Source organism: Trifolium pratense, linkage group LG7 (assembly GCF_020283565.1).
Source record: "Trifolium pratense cultivar HEN17-A07 linkage group LG7, ARS_RC_1.1, whole genome shotgun sequence".
Taxonomy (NCBI): Eukaryota; Viridiplantae; Streptophyta; class Magnoliopsida; order Fabales; family Fabaceae; genus Trifolium; species Trifolium pratense.
Genome location: NC_060065.1, coordinates 50,929,813 through 50,949,242, shown reverse-complemented (window position 1 = coordinate 50,949,242; position 19,430 = coordinate 50,929,813). Strand labels below are relative to the sequence as shown.

The 19,430-nt window shown below is 29.7% G+C and overlaps 2 protein-coding genes and 1 long non-coding RNA gene across 3 annotated transcripts; 1 reads left to right on the top strand and 2 right to left on the bottom strand.

Annotated features, from left to right (window-relative positions):
- Positions 1–980: 980 nt before the first annotated feature.
- Positions 981–4,887, bottom strand: LOC123898142. The gene is made up of 4 exons (XR_006805262.1): positions 3,148–4,887; positions 2,643–2,715; positions 2,314–2,348; positions 981–1,915 (listed from the first exon to the last, which is right to left on the bottom strand). It is a non-coding gene; the product is annotated as an uncharacterized LOC123898142 (long non-coding RNA).
- Positions 4,888–9,683: 4,796 nt separating this feature from the next.
- Positions 9,684–10,446, top strand: LOC123899059 (calcium-binding protein PBP1-like). The gene has a single exon (XM_045950110.1). The coding sequence runs from the start codon at positions 9,947–9,949 to the stop codon at positions 10,292–10,294; it is 348 nt and encodes a 115-aa protein (XP_045806066.1). The 5' UTR covers positions 9,684–9,946; the 3' UTR covers positions 10,295–10,446.
- A 3,910-nt stretch (positions 10,447–14,356) lies between these two features.
- Positions 14,357–15,403, bottom strand: LOC123896585 (fasciclin-like arabinogalactan protein 21). The gene has a single exon (XM_045946956.1). It carries the CDS (start codon positions 15,401–15,403, stop codon positions 14,357–14,359), a length of 1,047 nt encoding a protein of 348 aa, XP_045802912.1.
- Positions 15,404–19,430: the final 4,027 nt, after the last annotated feature.

Below are 19,430 nucleotides of genomic sequence, written 5' to 3'. Positions count from 1 at the left end.
GATGAAAAGAGCATAAAAATTAACTCTTAACTTTTTGTTGTTTATATTGGAGATTAGAGGGATTACTATACTATTCTTTTGTTTTTGTACTGCTTTGGCTCCTCATGTACTTCTTGTTATTGAGGAAGCTTTAATAAATTTTGCCGATTAAAAAAAAAACTATACTAGTCAATGTAAAAGATCTTAGCCATTCGTTTTTATATATTTTTCTTAAATTAATCTTAACCATTCGTTGATGTTATATGAAGTCAGTCAATTCAACTTACTTTTCTTCTTCAATTTGTTATTTACTAGTTCTGATGCCCGTGCTAACGCACGGGAAACACCTTCTTTTAGTAAATACTCTCTCCGGTCCTTTTTATAAGGAACACTTAGGGTAAAAAATTTGGTCCTTTTTATAAGAAACTTTGACCAATTTTCAAATGTTTTAAATGTTCAATTTCACTTATGCCCTTATTTATTATAAGAGAGAATTTAAAAATAAGAATCTTCTCTAAAAAAATACGAACTATAAGAATCTTCTATAAGAAAACCTATGACACTATACATAAATTTTACAATGTTATTTTAATTATTATATTATATAAGATTATAAATATAAATATTTATGTAATTGTCAATCTTCTTTTTGGTTTACAATGTTGACAATGAGGATCGAACCTAAGACCTCATGCATACTACCCAACTCCCTCACCACTAGACCAAATATAGTGGCTTATGTAATTGTCAATCTTCCATTAGCAATTAAAATTAAAATTTTTCAATTTAAAGTAAAATTTATTAAAATATATTATTTATAAGTCAATAATTCTATAAATGCATTTTTACCCGTGCTTGGCACGGGTCTGAATACTAGTTAGTTGAATAAAGAGTAATTAAATAATGGTATATATGGAATAAATTTAAATTTATAAGAGTATTTAATGAAAATAATTATGTTAAATGTGATTCCTTGATCTGTGTGATTTTTTCAAATTGTTCCTTATAAAAAGGACCGGAGGGAGTATATAATTTGCAATTGCTATATAAATTTGTGATAAAGTTAAATAGATAATTATATATTGTGAAAATACGTAATGTCAAAATGTTATAGTTAATAAATCTATCATTCAATAAACAAATTGATGGCAATTAAGATTTCAATATCCGTGAAATTTGCCTTGATATCACACAATTAAAAAATATATGCATTATTTCTATTTAGGACCAAAATATAATGCATAATCATACTACATGCCAACACATATTGTCAAAATCACAAACAACCTAATATCAAAAATTAAATATTACATAATTTAAAAAGTTATCATTCTTCCGAAGATGGATCAAAATGTAATACATAGTCATACTACATTCAAAACACATTCGATTTATGACTACGTTCACAATAATAAAAGAAAGAAACCAAATGACCTCACAAACAATAAAGCAGATATATATATATATATCTAAAATGATTAGTATATTGCAATACAACAATAACATAAGTTAAATTGCAGACCTCTGAAAAAGCTTTTGCTGAACTTTCATGCTTTGAAATTTTTCCGGCTTAACATCTCTAGTTCAGTTTTTTTTTTCTTTTCAGAATGGTACTAATAAAAAGAATCCTAATAATGAAATAAAAAATTGAATGTTTTGAAATAAGAACAATAGTTTCCTAATAACTTTTTCATTAATCATTCATCCTATTTTTCAAAGCTATATATCCTATTTTGAAGAAATATACTAAATAGCTTTTAATAGTTGTTTCATCATTTGATGGTTCTTAGTGAGTTGTATCAGTTGAGATTCAATATATTGTGAGCACTTTTCCTCTTGTTTAGCAGGGTGCCTCATCCTTAACATTAGATTCTCAGCTTTGGATGGAAACCTCATTCTGGTGTGAAAATTGAAGGGGGGAAGTTCAAATTCAAATCTACATACCACAAATTCAAAAGCATGATTTATTTATACTTATATGATTTATTAATTGTTTGAAGAAGCATGGCACGTAAGTCGAAACGTTCAATTGTTTGATTTTCAACAAATATTTATGCAAATTAAGTTTGATAAGGGCATTGAAATTATGCAAATTTTCAAGGAGCATTCATCAAAACATTATGCATAGATGATTTTGGATATTTTGAGAAGTGAATGGACCTACTTATAAGCTCAGCCCCAATATTCTATTTAAACAAAAACAATAGTCTTTTAATGATATACATATTATCAAGAGGCCAAACAACAATGTATTTATCTAAACTTTTACTATCAAAAAAAGAAAATGTATTCTAAACTTCATCTTTCAAAGAAGAAAAACAGTAGACTCCTTACCTTTTCTTGTAAGTAATTGCATCACATCGACGAACCTGCAATAATTTGAAATCTTCTTCAGTAACATAAATGATATTGATTTTGCATTCTAATGCCTTCAAAACACTCTTAATATACATATTATCAAGAGGCCAAACAACAATGTACATATTTCGAAGACATAAAAAATTAAATAACAGACACAACACAATTATAACTCACTTCAACAAAAAGAACATAAGAAATTATGCCACTATTGCAAACTAAAAAGTTACAGATCATGTAGTGACTATACCCATGGTTGGTCTTTGAATCAATAGAAATAAGAAAGATAAAGCCTCGGAACTTACAACAAACCTCGGGAGGAGACATGACTTGCCCACACCAGAGTCTCCAATCAACAAAAGCTTGAACAGATAGTCGCTGAAATTTGCCAATGTGAAATATCATGAAAATGTACTTGTGTATTCTAGCAACAAAAGATTCATAAGCTTATTCTCTGTGAAATAAATACCCCCATTCCACAGTTATAAATAATAAATACATTTTAGCACTTACAATTAAGGTATAGTCTATAGTTCAGGAGAGTAAATAATTTCTGATTTGAAGGATAAAATAGACAAAATAGTTACTAATGTGAATAATCTTTTCAAAGAGGTGATTGTAATAAATGAAAACTATGGAAAAATAAAATAAAAGCAAGACATGGATGAAACAGTTTGTTTGTAATTAACATCGTAAATGAACAGCTTACAATTTGAGTGTTAAACATAAGGTTAAAATCAAAACTTAATCAAATCACTATCCTTTTAATCTATAGTTTGAAAAAAAATAAGCAGCATAAGAAAACACTACCTTCGGTGGCTTTTGCTTTTTCTTCCACGTTAGATTTCGTAATCTGAAATACAACGGGGTTGGACGTTGGAGAATGGAAGGTGATGTAGCTTTTGTAGTTATTATTGTTTTGAGTGGGACAATTGGGTTTTTAGGGTTTTGAGGTTGAGATTGATTTTTGATTTGACAATGGCAAAAACTAAAAAGGAGGAGAAGAAAGAAGAGAATGGCGAGATAGTTGAAAAAGAGAGAGTGAGGGATTGAATGCGTAGAATTGTGAATTTTGTCTTGTTGTTGCAGACAAAATCAGAATGGGATTTGGTTCAGCTTAAAATCATAATGGGTTGATGATAAAAGCCATTTAAGCTGGAGCAAATTTGTTGTTTTCACTGATTTGGGATTTGGTTCTCTGTGTTGATGGTGTGGACAGAAGAAAAAATTGTCAAACTGATACTACAATATCATCAAGTGGTTCTCTGTGTTGCAATGGAATGGTTTTTTTTTTTAGCACCGAAGTGGACTTCCTTCAAAATTGGGCCGAACCTTTTTTGCCTGCTTGCTAATTCAGGGCCCGAATTCACCATAAAAGATGGGAAAATTTGAATTTTGAATTTTATGCTTTGTGATCACATTATTTTATTATTTAAAATAGCAATCAAATGTGACATACTATTCTTGTTTGTTAGTGCATGTTAGCTTAATATGAATTTTAACCCCCCTATATTGTTGTTTGGAATAAAAAAGAATATGGATGAAGCCTCACTGTGGAAACGAAACCGTCAAGAACAAAAAGAAAGAAGAAATTTAACATACAAAGTGAGAAAAATATTACATAAAGACAAAGCAAATTTAACTTGTTTACCACATGGTTTGCATCAATGAAAAATAGGGGGGTGTGAATAGCTAGAAAGAAAGGTCTAAATTTGACTTGATAAAAATTCTTAAGATCTAGATTTGTCATAGGCTAATTAATTTTTAAGTATGAATCTTTATTTTTTTCTTAAATCTGCTATAACTTTTTATTTTTTGACTAAAAATCTGGTATAACTACTTAAATGCATATTTCATACTCCCTCCGGACATAAATATAAGGAAAAATGCACTTTACATCCATTATTCCATGAATCTAAAAAGTGCACTTTTGCTTATATTTATGTTCGGAGGGAGTATAAGAATTTAATTTATTAATATGGTCGGTGTAAAATTATTTTAAATAAATTTAATAAAATGATCGAGCAAACATAACAAGATGTGGGAGGACCACATTTCGATCCCCACAACTTAAGTATGGTTCACAAGGCTCTCCATATTTGAACGTGCAGTATGTTTCCTAATAGAAATTAAGTATGGTTAAAAATGACATTTGTTTAAGAAGATAACTTTTCAACTTACATTTACATGCTCTTAAACGTGAAAACAAAAGAATAAATTGAAAGGAACGAAGACATGGACAAGATTTTTCTTTTTCAAATAACGAGTATAATTAAAATTTTGTCCTTACCTCAATATCTTGTTCATGAAATCTACATGTTCCATCAATCATCTCATCCAAGACATCAACAGAGATTAATCTCACTTGGAAAAATCTCCACTTTTTGCATGCATCTTTAATTTGGTTAATTACCTCTACACGATTGATATTGTTGTGTTGTGTATGAGGTCTATGATAGGAACGCTCAAATTGGAATCAGTTGCTGAGTTATTTTCCTCCATCATAATTCAGAGGAAAATAGTACTAGAGTTTTAGTGTAATCTGCCTCTAAGAAAAAAAATGTGGAATTAAATAAGGGATTTAAGAAACAAAAGATACATTTTCACACTCAAATATTTGTACAATTAATTAAAGAAATAAGAGAATATGATGAGGACCACAATTCCTAAAGGCATATGGCGTGTACATTAGTAGTATGGTTTGTCGTATAGTTTTTTATGACAATATGTGGCTGTGATAGATGTTGAAGATAGTATATGTGATTAAGTGATGGTAATCTGAAATAAATTAAATAGGTATCATTTAGGCAAAGTGGTACCTATATGTGTAGTTTTAGTAATTAATGTGGTATTTTCTTTACGGGAATTTTTTTTACGGAGTTTAGTGCATTTTATTCATTATAAAAGTCTCGATACAAGGTGATTAATAATTAAAAATTTGATGACTAGTATATAAACGAGCTGCCCGAGTTAATTCGCGAGCTACTCGATTAGCTTGTCTTCAAACATAACTGTGTAAGTTATTAAATGAATACAACAACCTCTTACAATTATCTATAACGACTCCAAACTCCATACTATTCCTATTTTTACGGGAAGTTTTTTGTGGACCATCATTTTTGGAGTTATTTTTTTTCTTGATACTTTCTTTAGGCAAATAGGTAAGAAATTGTCTTTTTATGTGGACCATCAAAAACTTCAAATAACAATTAAATTAAATTTAGTTTTTTTTTTCTTTCTCAATGTAATAAGTATCACCGTTTAATACATTAAAAGCGGTGTTAATATACTGCATCTGTCCGATATGAAAATTTGTTCCAATATACGAGATAATTATCATTGATAAAAAATTCAAAATAATTATCATATGTGAGATAAATTATAACTAATAAAAATTTCAAAAAAATTATTTTATACGGGATAAATTTTAACTGATATATAAATTTTAACTATTATATACTAGAAAAATTATCACTGATAAAAAATTCAAAATAATTATCATATTTGAAACAAGTTATAACTAATAAAAATTTCAAAAAAAAACTATTTTACACAGGATAAATTTTAACTATTGTATACGGGACAAATCATCACTGATAAAAATTTCAAAAGTTCAACAATATATATAATAATGATCACTAATAAAAAGTTCAACATTCTTGATATTAAAAAAAATGTCTACGGGAAAAATTCTTGGTATTAAAAAGTTCAACATTTTCCGTATTTAAAATAACTATCATATACGAATCAAATTTTTTATTTAACATTAATGCTAACTTTTAATATCAAAATTTACATATAAATCTATACTTAAATTAGAACTATTATATACAAATGCTATCTCACGGGTCTGTTACTATTTTCTTTACGGAAAGTTTTTTGCAGGTAAAAGTTAGGGATGACAATGGGTAGGGTAGGGTACTATAGTACTCATCCCCATACCCGCAGTTTGAAAAAAATAATCGTACTCATCCCCATACCCGCGTGGGAAACAATCTTTCTACATGTCCCCATACCCTATGGGTACCTAGGTACCAATACCGGTACCCGTTATCCGCAATTTTACTAAAAATAAATCGATCAATTATAAAATATCATATCGTTTTAATATAATTAATTTTTTTTTTTAAGATTTTAATGTTGACTCATCAAAATTATAAACAAAAATTTTACTAACCTCATGTTAAAGTTCATTTCTTTCTTGACATATTCACATTGTGTTTGTATTATGTTATAAATAAACTTTTTTATTAAAAATTTGTAATAGTTTAATAGTGTTATTTTTTTTAAAATTGATATACATATGTAAGTATATAATAATATATATATATAAAATAAATAAATATATATTATGCGGGTATGGGGCGGGTACGGGTACGCACCCATACCCGTTGATTTTTGCGGGTAATTACCCATGCTCGTGCCCACACCCAAAATGCGGATTTTTACCCTACCCGTTATGGTTTTTTTGCGGGCGCCCACTGGGTATGAGTCAAATTGCTATCCTAGTAAAAGTTTAATTGAAAAAATACAGTATTTTTTTTTGTAACATGAGACAAAAAAGAAGAAAAAAAAACTAAGTCCTTGCAAAGGATGACACACCTCAAGTTTAATTGAATTGTTTTCCTTATAATTTTTCCTGTACTCTTTATATTTTTAATAAATTTTTATATTCATATTTTTAATATTATAAGAATTTTTTCCACAAAAATTTAACATTTTTAACAAAATATTAATTAAATACGAACTTTTAAGGGAAAAAAAATTTAAATTAGAAATCTTTATAATGTTCTAAAAGCAAAGAATATTTTAAAGGTTATACACGAGTTGACTTAAAAACGGGAACTAAAAATTGTGACAAAAAAATATTTGGAAACAAAACTTACTAAAAAATTAGAGGTATTAAAAACAATTAAAAATATATTTATAAAGATAAAAAAAAAAATTTAACCAAGTAATTGAAACACATAATATTAGACTGAAAAGGTCCTTTGTGAATAACCGGTAAACATTTTATTTATTTTTTAAAACTCAGTATCTAATTTAAGAACCAATTAATTCGAAGGAAACAATTCTACCGTCCACTTACGGGGAAATAATCTGTAGACATGACCATGTGTTTTTGTATATTTGATTCAATCTTTTGGTTCCCCTTTGACAAAAATCTCCATGGTCAAAATTGGTGAAAGTCAATTAATGAGAAACGAATTAAACCTTACACAAAGGGCAAAGGGCAAGACTGACTCGACTCCATCTTAGTATATTTTTCAGCACTCGTGTCTACAAGAAAAGGTATTCAACCCTTGCCTTTGCTTTTAATTCTCCTATTCTTACTTTTATTTCAAGGAAAATATTCATGAAAGTCAATCTAGGAATTTTCTCATATATTAAAAAAGAAAATAGTTAAGGATATTAAATACAGTAAAATTAGTTATAAAAAAAATATAGTAAAATTATATTAGAATTTATGTCGTTAATATTCATAAGAAATGAAAAAAAATGTTGTTTTTATTGTAATTTTTTTTGTATCCTTAATAAGTGTCTTGAGGTACTAGTTAGCATAATGTTGAAAGAAATAATAGAAAAAGTTAATGTTGATAAGATAACTTTTTACATTTTCAATGTATTGAATGCACAATTTTCAAAACAGAATTTTCTTATTTATATGCTTAATTAGTGCCCCGGGGCACTGTTTAACATTTTTCTTTATATATTTTTTCAAAACAACCAAAATTAGTATTTAGTTGTTACTATTAGTATATTTCTACTTCACCATAATTTGAATGCTAGTCTTGCTCTTTAACTCCTCTAACCGCTGTGTTTCTCCATCATTCATATCTTAAAATAGAGTATTACTATTGAGTAGTTCCACAACACTCGTTAGTATTTCCCGTTAAAGTAAAATCCGACTTCTACTTCTAACACAACTAAAATAAACTTTTCTCATGCGTCAAAGTTGGATTTAGTATAGAAGAAGAGACACCCACCTATGTTGCCTAGGTACGGTACCAGTATCCGGTACCGGTACTGGTACGCGGTACAACATTTTTAGAAAATTTAAGGTACGGGTACGTTAGTATAAAATATTAGAAAAATTATTTTTAAGTGAATTATTATCCTGATGCTTTGAAGATTTAATTTTTTTTGTCTACTGTCTCAACTATTTTCATAAAAAATGAGAGATAATTGAAATATAATAAAAAATTATAATATTTTAAGAGATTTTTCAACAGCCAATATGTTTTTTCCGTATTCATCATCATAAATCAACCAAATAAAAATGGGTACGGAATCGGTGCGTACCATACGAGTACCATGGAGTATCCAGTACTGATACGTACCCGGTACGGGTACTTCACCATTTTAGAAGTACCCATGCTACATAGACACCCACTAACATAAGTTCAATATCAATATGTCTTAGAGATATCTTTGCCATTAAAAAAAAAATGTTTGAGAGATTTAATAATCGTATTTAATGTTTGATGCACCTCGAATAAGATTATCCCCTTCCCTCAAAGTTAGCTGTGAATTCTTTTATCATATTTTAATATTTTCATATAATATTTTTTTTTCACGAAATTGAGATTTTATTTAAATAAGGATGAAGTCCTTTACCATATTTAATAATGTCTCCACTCTATATAGCGACGATGACCAATCTTCATTAGAAAATCAATATGGAACACATAAGGTGGATTTTTTTCCACTCCCAAATAAACTTTTCTTATACGCAAGAGTCGATGATCGAACTCACGACAATTTCCATTTTTACCAAATATCTTACACTTGAACCAATTTTGTTGGTTATTTTGATAATTTAATCAATATAATTTTCTCAAGCTCATTATCCCTTGAATAAGTAAGCAAAACATACCACTTCGTTCAATCTAACAATTACTTAATCAAACCCATGAATAATTTTTTTTTTACACAAACCATGAATAATTATAATCATTAAATTTAACAATTCATATATTTAATATATAAATTGTCTCTTGAATAAATCATAGGAACATCATATCACAATTTATTGCAGTCTAGATTGACTACAATGCACTTTGCACGTAATTTCACACAATTTTACATCTTCGTTAAAATGAGATTGGATGGTCTAAATAATATATTAATAATATTAATTATTTACAATCTCAACCGTTTCTTTTTTATCGGACGGCTGATAACTGTGTTGTTAAGTAAATCCTTTTCCTGATTATCAAAAAAAAAAAAAAAAAAAAGTAAATCCTTTTCCAATTTATTGCCCACATTAGAAAAACATGTAAGAAAGATCCTAGTCAAAGTCGATTAGATTAATAATCTAAATTGACAAAAATACCCTCGACAACCTTCTAGGAAACAAGGAAGCAATTGCGATTATGTTTGAATTTGTTCTTCACAACCAAAAAGCTAATAAATCTCTGTTCCTTTGCTGTCATCTCTTAAGTCATAAGCGTTTCATCAATTTCCTTGAACCCCCTCATCTTATATATCTATATAAACACTTCAATTTTCATTCTTCAATCTCATCAAACAAAAAACTCACATTTATATATTCATATTCTTCATAAAAAAGTGATTTTTTTTTCCTATTGATATAAGTGATTAAGTGATGGATGGAATTGGCAAAGGAATTGATTTTGAAGATTTGTTACCGGTGATCGCGAATAAGTTAGGTGGTGAAGGATTAATGAAGGAACTAAGTAATGGGTTTAAGTTACTTATGGATAAAGACAAAGGTGTGATTACTTTGGAGAGTTTAAGGAAAAATTCTGCATTGATGGGTTTACAAGATTTGAAGGAAGATGAACTTTTGAGTATGATGAGAGAAGGTGATATTGATGGTGATGGTGCACTTACTGAAATGGAGTTTTGTGTTTTGATGTTTAGATTGAGTCCTCAATTGATGGAAGAATCATGGTTTTTGCTTGAAGAAGCATTGGATTATGAACTCAATTAACAATAATCATTCTTCTTAAATATGGTTTATGATTTAGTCATCGTTAACTTTTATATTATGGATTATGATTTTGTTTCTTCTTCTTTTTTGTGCATTTGAAATTGGTTAGAAGAGGAATAAAATTTATACATGTATTACAACTATTTATCCTTATGAACCGTGAATTGAATTGATTTCTGCATTTATGTATTTTGACAATTCGTTTATTTTGTAAAATTGAATTGAATGATAAACTTAAGAGCTAAAATCAAGTTTGTAGATGGAAGTTAGAATTCATTATAAAATATTAGTAGCAAAATCAATTAAATACTCCCTCCGTCCCAAAATATAAGGGTAAATTGGTCAAAGAAAGTTGATGTATTTGGTTAAAAATTTGGACTAAATACATCAATTTTGTTTGATCAATTTTTTCTGAGAGTATGTGATATGTCAATATTTGACTCTTTATGTTCAATTCTTTTTGCAGGCATGTTTTAATTTAAATAACTCACTGGTCAATGATTAATAGTCAAACGTCATAAATAGGTATTAGTACTAGTAGCTCACCCGGTGAATTAGGAGTATTTATCTGAACAATAAAAATAAGTTATATGCATGAAGTAAAAATTAATTAAAAGTCAGTTGTAGGTATCAGACGTAAATTTATTTATGTAGTTTGTTCTCATTAGTTGTTGGATAAATAATTGTAAATTATTAAGAGATAGCGTAACTCTCACCTTATATAACTTGAAAATATTAATATATAGGTCATACTAAATAGTATTCTTGGGGACTTGTTAAACATATCTAAAAGAAAAATAAAAGATAAAATTAGTGTTGAGAAGAAAACATTTTATATCTTTCCATTACTCCTCTTTTATAGCTTTTTTTTTTGGGAAGAAAAGCTTAGACTTGTTTAGTTCAAAAAATAGAACTCAGTGATTATTAAGAAATTTGAAAATTATGAGTGGTACTCCATTCCTTGGATCCGTGGGGGAACAATTGCACGTAGGTCAGTTCATGAACCTTTTTTTACTAAATTGTTTAGGATTTATTATAGCAAGACAAGAACAATTCAGTCGTGGGTGGAACTTTCCTTGAAATTTAGAATTAATTAAATTTATCCAATATTCATTAGTTACATTACATAATATATATGCTCACCGACTCTATTACATGTCAATTTGCACACAACTATTTCTTTGAGTTGAAGTTGTTGGAAACATCATCAAACTATATATTAAGATCTATCTTATATATTTTGAACTTTGAACGTTTGAATATATTCTAATTTTATTAAAAATTTAAAAAATTGTTTAATATCAATGAACACCGTCAAGAATATTCTGCCGTCGTCAAACTACGCACGCTATTCATGAATCCACCGTTTGCATGACATGAAATGTGAAAGTATGTTGTTTACTCTCATCATGCTTACTATTATTATAAATAAAAATTTATTTTTTATGTTTGTTGAATAAGTAAATTTAATATATAATATAATTAAATACATCAATTTTAATTAATTTAAAAAATATATTCTTACTTATAATGATGACCGAAAAAAATAATCTTAAAACTATTCTGAATTTATTGAGTTCTGCCGGGCTGGCTGTGCAGGCGCTAAGGGATGACAATGAGTAGGGTATGGGTAATGTACTATAGTACTCATCCTCATACCCGTGTGGGTAACAATATTTGTATCTGTCCCCATACTCTATGGGTACCTAAGTACTCATACCTGTACCCGTTACCCGCAATTTTACTAAAAAAAAGAGTGTAATAGTTTAATAGTGTTGTATTTTTTAAAATTGATATATGTATGTAATTATATAATAATATATATAAAATAAATAAATATTACGTGGATATGGAAACAGTTCCAATGACAAATTAATAACGATAAAACTTCATGTACAAGGATTCTATAAGTTTTTTTTTATAGATTTTATGGTTTCTACACTCATTGTGTGGTTATAGATTTTGCTAGGGATTTTAAGCTTCGATAGATCTAAAATTTGGAGTGGAGTAAGGTTTGTGGGGTTATTTGAGGAAGAGCACATTGAAATGGAGTAAGGTTTGCACAAGTTACGTCGGTGTTGATCATCTCAGCTATGGATATAGGATTTTATAGAGTATATAGAGAGTGTTAGAAGGTGTTTGACACATGTTAAGAAAGTAAAAATGGAAATTATTAAATGCTAATTTGTGTATTTTAACTTTTAAAGTATTAAATTTCTTGTATTATTAAATATTGATTTTCTATATTGGGATATCTTAACATGTGCTCTTAGGGCACATGTTAACAAGACCCTTAAAATTAATATTTGTATTGAATCCTACTCCCTCCAATCTTAAATATAAGCAAAAGTATTTTGACTTTTGCTTATATTTAAGACCGAATAGAATGAGTATATAGTAGTAATCAGAGTCAGTTTTGGGCCAGAGCAACCAGGCCCCAAGGCCACCAACATATTGGGGCCTCAAATTTTTTTTTTTGGGCCATTATTGATATGATTGGTTAAGTATATACTGTATAACATAAAATCTCAAGTTACTTAATCTACCATATTGGTTAAGTATATATTGTACCAACTTAGTCCAAGTTCATGCATTGGTTTGCGTAATTTTTTTTCCTCCCACTTTCTTTCCATTGTTCCAAACAGACCCAATCTCGATAAAATATAGAGTTCTGGATAAAAGAAGAGAGAATAAATTCATAGTCTATTAATACAAATTGTAGTAGAACTTCAAGTTACGTTTTGATCATACTACCTAAACGTAATTTTTCATTTTTTTATAAAACTTCGGCATTTTGTAAGATCAATCAAGTAAATTATACGTGTTGATCATACTACCTAAATGGAGTTTTTCGTTTTTTGTAGTAGAACTCTAAGCATTTTGAGTCTACACACCATCACTACCACCACGACATCATCACCACTAACACTAGTGTGTGCGTGGGCCCGTGTGCATGACTGGTGCAAGCGTGTGTGTTTAAATAAATAAATTATAAATTAATATAAATAAATCTTAGTTTTGGTGAGATCAAGTTAAAATCTCCAATATCTTGTCAAAAAAGGTTAAAATCTCCAATAGAAGTTTTTTATTTCAAGGAGGATCCAAAAATAAAGAGATTTACTAAAACTTTAGAAAGACTATTTAACATACAATTTAGTGAGCGCAAGGTAATGTGGTGGTTGAAGGAACATTCAAAATGTCAGACTCACGGTTCAAAAAAAAAAAAAAAACCTATGAAAATTGATGTGGAAAGGGGCGCTACTCTCCAACAATAGATTGAGTAAATGATGAATTATTTTATCTCCTTCAAGTTTTTTTACTAGGAAATTATCAAAAGCTATATCAAATTATAACGTGTGCTTATCTTGTTAATCACATTATCAAAAATTCTGTGATGGCTTATCCCAATATTCAAACTTAAGAAAATAAAACAAATCACTGTCAAACATGTTTACATTACTAAATTTATAGCAACAGTTCATTTGAATCATTTTACATGTCTTTTCTATTTAAATTTGTTTTGTGATCACACTTGAAATATGCATGAATATCTATTGCTGCAAATGAGCCCAACTTGTGACATGAAATTGTATGAGATTTATTTTTGCCACCTTATCCATTTTCTGGCACGCCCTACAAATTTATCAAAATACCTTCACCCGCTACTTAAGTAGCGAACATTATCCGCTACTTAAATAGCGGACGACATTTTTCTAAAAAAATCTCATCTTTATAACGTCCGCTACTTAAGTAGCGGAAGAGTAAAACGGGAAAGGCGAAGGGCGCGCGAGTAATCGGACAAAGGAGATCTCAAATTGTATTAAGTCATTGACACATGACATGAAATGTAAAAGTATTGAATTGAACATCTATTGTATCAAAAGTTGCAACAAACTATAAGAATTTACATGAAAACACTCTTGAAGGAATCAAGATACTATAAGAATTTATGTATTCAGAATAACCAAATGAAACTAAAAATGATACAAATTTACATGATTACATCAAAATGTAGAAACTATACAAATTGTGACAAAATTGACCCTTAAACTTTCATCATCTTCAAGCAGTAATCTCAGCAATTTTAAAAGCTCTAGAAATTCCATGAATAACAAATTTCTCAGAAACAACCATATCAGGTTTCACAATCTCAATTCCATTAACAACAACACCAGACATAAACTCAAGAACACCATCAATTTCAAGATCATCATTAAGCACAAGTGTCTTCAAAAGAGTCCTAACAGGAAAAGAACTTAGTTCTCTATAAGTCAATTTCTGAGGCAGAATATGAAACCTCACAAATCTATCAAGCACACTTGAAGGGTAATTAAGTAAATTCACATCAGGTGGAGCAAAAATTGTAGCAGAACTAAAACTCATTGAATCTTTTTGAATCCCTTCAATAACAGAATGCAATGCAATTGAAAATGATGAATACCCTTTTGAACTAAGTAACTGAACAACCTTGTTCCATTCAATAACATTGTTGAAATCATATGTTGAATTGTTGTTCTTGAATAATCGACAATTAGGCGAACGAATGAAATCAGAACCACCTTGTAAAACTTCACGTTGTAAAGAAGTAAAAGGTCCAAGAACACCATGAATGTTAAATTCTTCACCAAGAAACAAATCAGGGTTTGATATCAAAACATTGTTAATCTCTACCCTTTTCTGCAAAGTTTCAATCTTTGTTAATGAAGCATTCTTTTCGCGAAAAAGGGTTGTTATACAATCTCCTTGAGACTTATTTAGAAGCTCTTCCATGGTGAGTTTGGTAGTGAAAGTGTGATAACGAAGAAGACTTTTAAGAAACCAAAGAGGGAGTGAAGTGTTTTTTATAGCAGAATCTTTGATAGCAAAGAAAGTTGAGTTTTTTGGAGGAAGATAAAATGGTGGAGAATTATGAAGAAGATCAGCCATGAGAATGAAACCTGAATTTTTGAGAGCTTCTGTTGCATTTGATGAGAGTTTGTGAGTTTGTGATGGAATTTCTTGAGGGGTGTTTTTGGAATTTGAGTGTATTGCTGAAGTGATTGCTATTACACCAAGTGTTATAGATGCTATGAAGTAGATTGGAAACCAACACCAACATGAATAAGCCATGTTTGAGATTTGATGAATGATTGTGTCATGAACAAGAAGAAGATGAAGATGAAGATGAAGAAAGAATGGTTCTTTTTGGAGGGAGAAAACAGAGGAAATAATGGTTTTTCTTTTTTCTTTCTTTTTGTTTTTTTTTATTTTGAAAGTGATTTGATTTGTGGAAGTTATATTTTTTTGGGATGTTTTGGGTTGGATAATATTATGGCCTTTTAAGAATGATGAAATTTTTTATAGAAAATTGTTAGCTATACCCCTACAATTTTTTTTTTAAATGACCTTTTAATTCTCATGAAAATGGGACATGATAATTTCGAATTTGACTACGAACTTAGTAAAAACTGATCAAAAATTAATTTTATCATAAATTAAATTTGGAGTCTCCCGAATAATTTCTCCCATTTTTTTTTTTTTTACGAAACCTCCTAAATTTTTATAGAACTAGATAATTGAACAATTTAAAAAATGAAGAAAATCCAAACTCGAATTAATCATGTGAACTTTAGGTATTGTGTCTTGTTGTGGCAAGTGTGAGTGGTTAAGTCCCACATTGCTTAGAAAAGTGGAGGTTGAACACTTTATAAGTGAGATGACCCATAAACCTAACACCTTAAGGTTTTGGGTAAGAGTGTGGTGTCCAAACTCACTTGTAGAGTTGTTCTTAAGCCCAATGTGGATGATCCCCGGCTGCCCCCTCGTGATGACCCAACAGTGGTATCAGAGCCGATGGTTCGACGAAGGGTTGAACTGGCTCCTTGTATCGAAAGTCTTCCTGACAAAGGTGGTCAGGCGGCGAGTCCCGTGGAGCAGTGTGGCTTACGGCGGTACAAGTGTAGGATGAAGAAAGCTTCCGCTTGAGGGGGAGCATATCCAAGAGTGGATGGACTCACACTTGAGGGGGAGATTGTTGTGGCAAGTGTGAGTGGTTAAGTCCCACATTGCTTAGAAAAGTGGAGGTTGAACACTTTATAAGTGAGATGACCCATAAACCTAACACCTTAAGGTTTTGGGTAAGAGTGTGGTGTCCAAACTCACTTGTAGAGTTGTTCTTAAGCCCAATGTGGATGATCCCCGACTGCCCCCTCGTGATGACCCAACATGTCTACATGGAGGTTTGACCATGTTGTTATGGCTTTATGGTTCCACCATGGTTTAGGAAGGTCCAAATTAAAATCTTGAATGTGAACAAACCTACATATAGTGTTGTTAGTTATACAATAATTTTTTTGGAGTATATTAACTTAATACAGTAAGTTAAAAACTCATGATATATTGAAATAATAATTAAAATTAAGCTCATGTGCCATTTGTAGTAGTATTGTTCTTTACTCCCAAAAGAAACTCAAAAAAGGAGAAGAAAAAGTTGTTCTTAATATAACAGTCAAGTTCCTAAATCAATACTATGAGGTATGAGCTGTTGGCATTACTTTTTCTGATAATAATAACTATATTAATGTAAACCATATTGAACTAGCATATATTTTACTTTGGTCCACCAAAAAAAAATCAAATAAAAAAGGAGAAAATAATTTTTTAGTTTGTCATGCAGATTAATATTTAGTGGCTCCCTCTACAACGTGATTGAGGCACCGACCTTTACTTTTTTCTAACTAGAAAGTTAAAATTGATACGGTCATAATTTACCGTCCCACCCTCTTGGACAACTAAAATAATTCAATAAAATTGTTAAATTATGGATAGGGACATATAAAATTGAGTACATGATGGTCAAGTCAGTCATATAGGTAATAGGACTACTAAACTTTTTACATTTGCCTTTTCTGTTTTTTCTTAAAAAGTAAGGAGTGAGATACTATTATACGGTAAATTTTAATATGGACCATTTCATCAAGTGGTTCATGGTGGACTAGTCATGAATAACATTATAATTAATACAAATTTTATAAAATTCACAGTTGGATTGAAAGTTTATATCATATAGATCATCCATAGAAAAATTGAAAATCATTTGATATGTTATTGAGACAAATCAAGATTAACGGTTTATTAAATAACGTAAATCTTGATGGATCTCAATAACATATCAAATGATTTTAAAAAAATTTTAAAAAATTTATGGATGATCTATACGATATAAACTTTCGATCCAACAGTGAATTTCATAAAATTCATATTCGGTAGATCACTTGTTCATAGTGGACCACTTGTGAAGGTCCGTAGCCAGGGGCGGAGCCCTTCATGGGCTGGACAGGGCCATGGCCCGCCCCAATTTTTTTTTTTTTTTTCATAGGTATATTATATAGCGACGGTTATAAACCCCCGCCAAATAGTCTGTGTGGTTTGTTATATTTTGTTTTGCGGGGGTTTCAAACAATAAAATCTAGGATTCTTTAACAGGTTTGCATTTTGCGGGAGTTTAAAACCCCCGCTAGTGTTACGTCCCAGAATTCAAATGATTCAAATATACTTTTTAATTTATTTTTTTAAGCATCCTTTCTAATTTTTTATTGTTTAATAATTTATAGATGTCTTAAAATGTGTTATTTATTTTGTCGAAGTATTCAAGTATATTTTTTTGGAGAAAAAAGTACTCAAATTTTTATTTAAAATAGAGTTTGTGCATAAAAATTCATGTTTGATCAATCTTTTGTTAAAAAAATTTAAATTTTTGTTAGAGAGATGCATATAATATTATAAACATAAATACAAAAACTAATTAAAAAGTATGAAGTTTACACATTTGACATAAAATATATTTCATAATATATTTTTAAAATTTATTTAATAAACATGTTAATGGTCCACCTTTTGACTATTTTTGAGATATCCATACTAGACAGACTCTCAATATGATATGTCTTTTTTTTTAGTAATTTCTTTTGCATATTCGATTTATATATGTAGCAGCCCGCCCCAATTTTTCGGGCTAGCTCCGCCACTGTCCGTAGCATTAGCCCTATTATATATATCTTCTTGCTTTATAAAATTATTATAATCCTTCTGTCTTTACCAATTCACATTACCAAACTCATTGTATATTGTACCATTCTACCATGTTAGTTAAAATAATGTTATGGTGCTAGATGGATTAACTATGAAGAAAACCACAAGGAATCATGACCAGATATTTCGTTAAAAGGCAATGTGAATTTCTTAGCAACTTTTAACACTTTCTTGTGAAAGAAAGTACTTTACTTATACTCTATAAAATTGGTGAGCACTTTCTTATAACTAATGTGAAATTCTTAAACACACATCCTCGCGCGAGGAAAATTACCCCCTTACAATCCAATTTAGTAGGATTGAGTTAGACTCGCTCAACTTCCAATTCTAAGATACTCTAATTACTCTAACAAATCAAAAGAAATAAACAGAGGAGAAGAAGAAGTAGAAGAAGATACTTATCTAACAAAAATCTTAAAAAATGAATTTCATATATTCCCTACATAGTAGTATAATGTAAACAATACCAAATGGAATCTGCGTTACAATATATGAACATCATATTTCAATCATGAAATATATCATCAGGGACTTGCTTTATGGTGCAATCGACTGCAAATCATTAAATTAAAAATATCTTTTAATATAATGCTATGTTGTCGACCGCACAATAAACCCAAAGTCCTTCAAACATAGCATTTGTTTCAAATCACAATTTTCTTCCTAGTCCCTAAACTAATCCTAAAATGTATACATCAAAAAGAGCAAAGAATTGAAACAGAGAGCATTTCAGTGAACACCACCACCACCATCATCCTTTTTCCTTGTAACACGAAGGTAGCAAAAGACAACAGCAAAAGTTGCAGTAACTAGACCACCTATGATAACACCTCCACCAGCCATGTCTGATGAATGATGTTTTCCCATCCTTCTAATATCTGGTCCCTCAGCTTTAGATTCTCTTTTTCCCTCTTCATTTGATGAAATTTTCCCTGTGGAGTTAGCAATTGTGTCATTCTTGTGATAACTTGGATGAACTTGAGTTTGATTTTTGAGCTCCAATGGTGCCTCAGAGTACACCTCATGTGCCATGGCTACCAAGAAGATCTGTGTTAACATGAGAAAA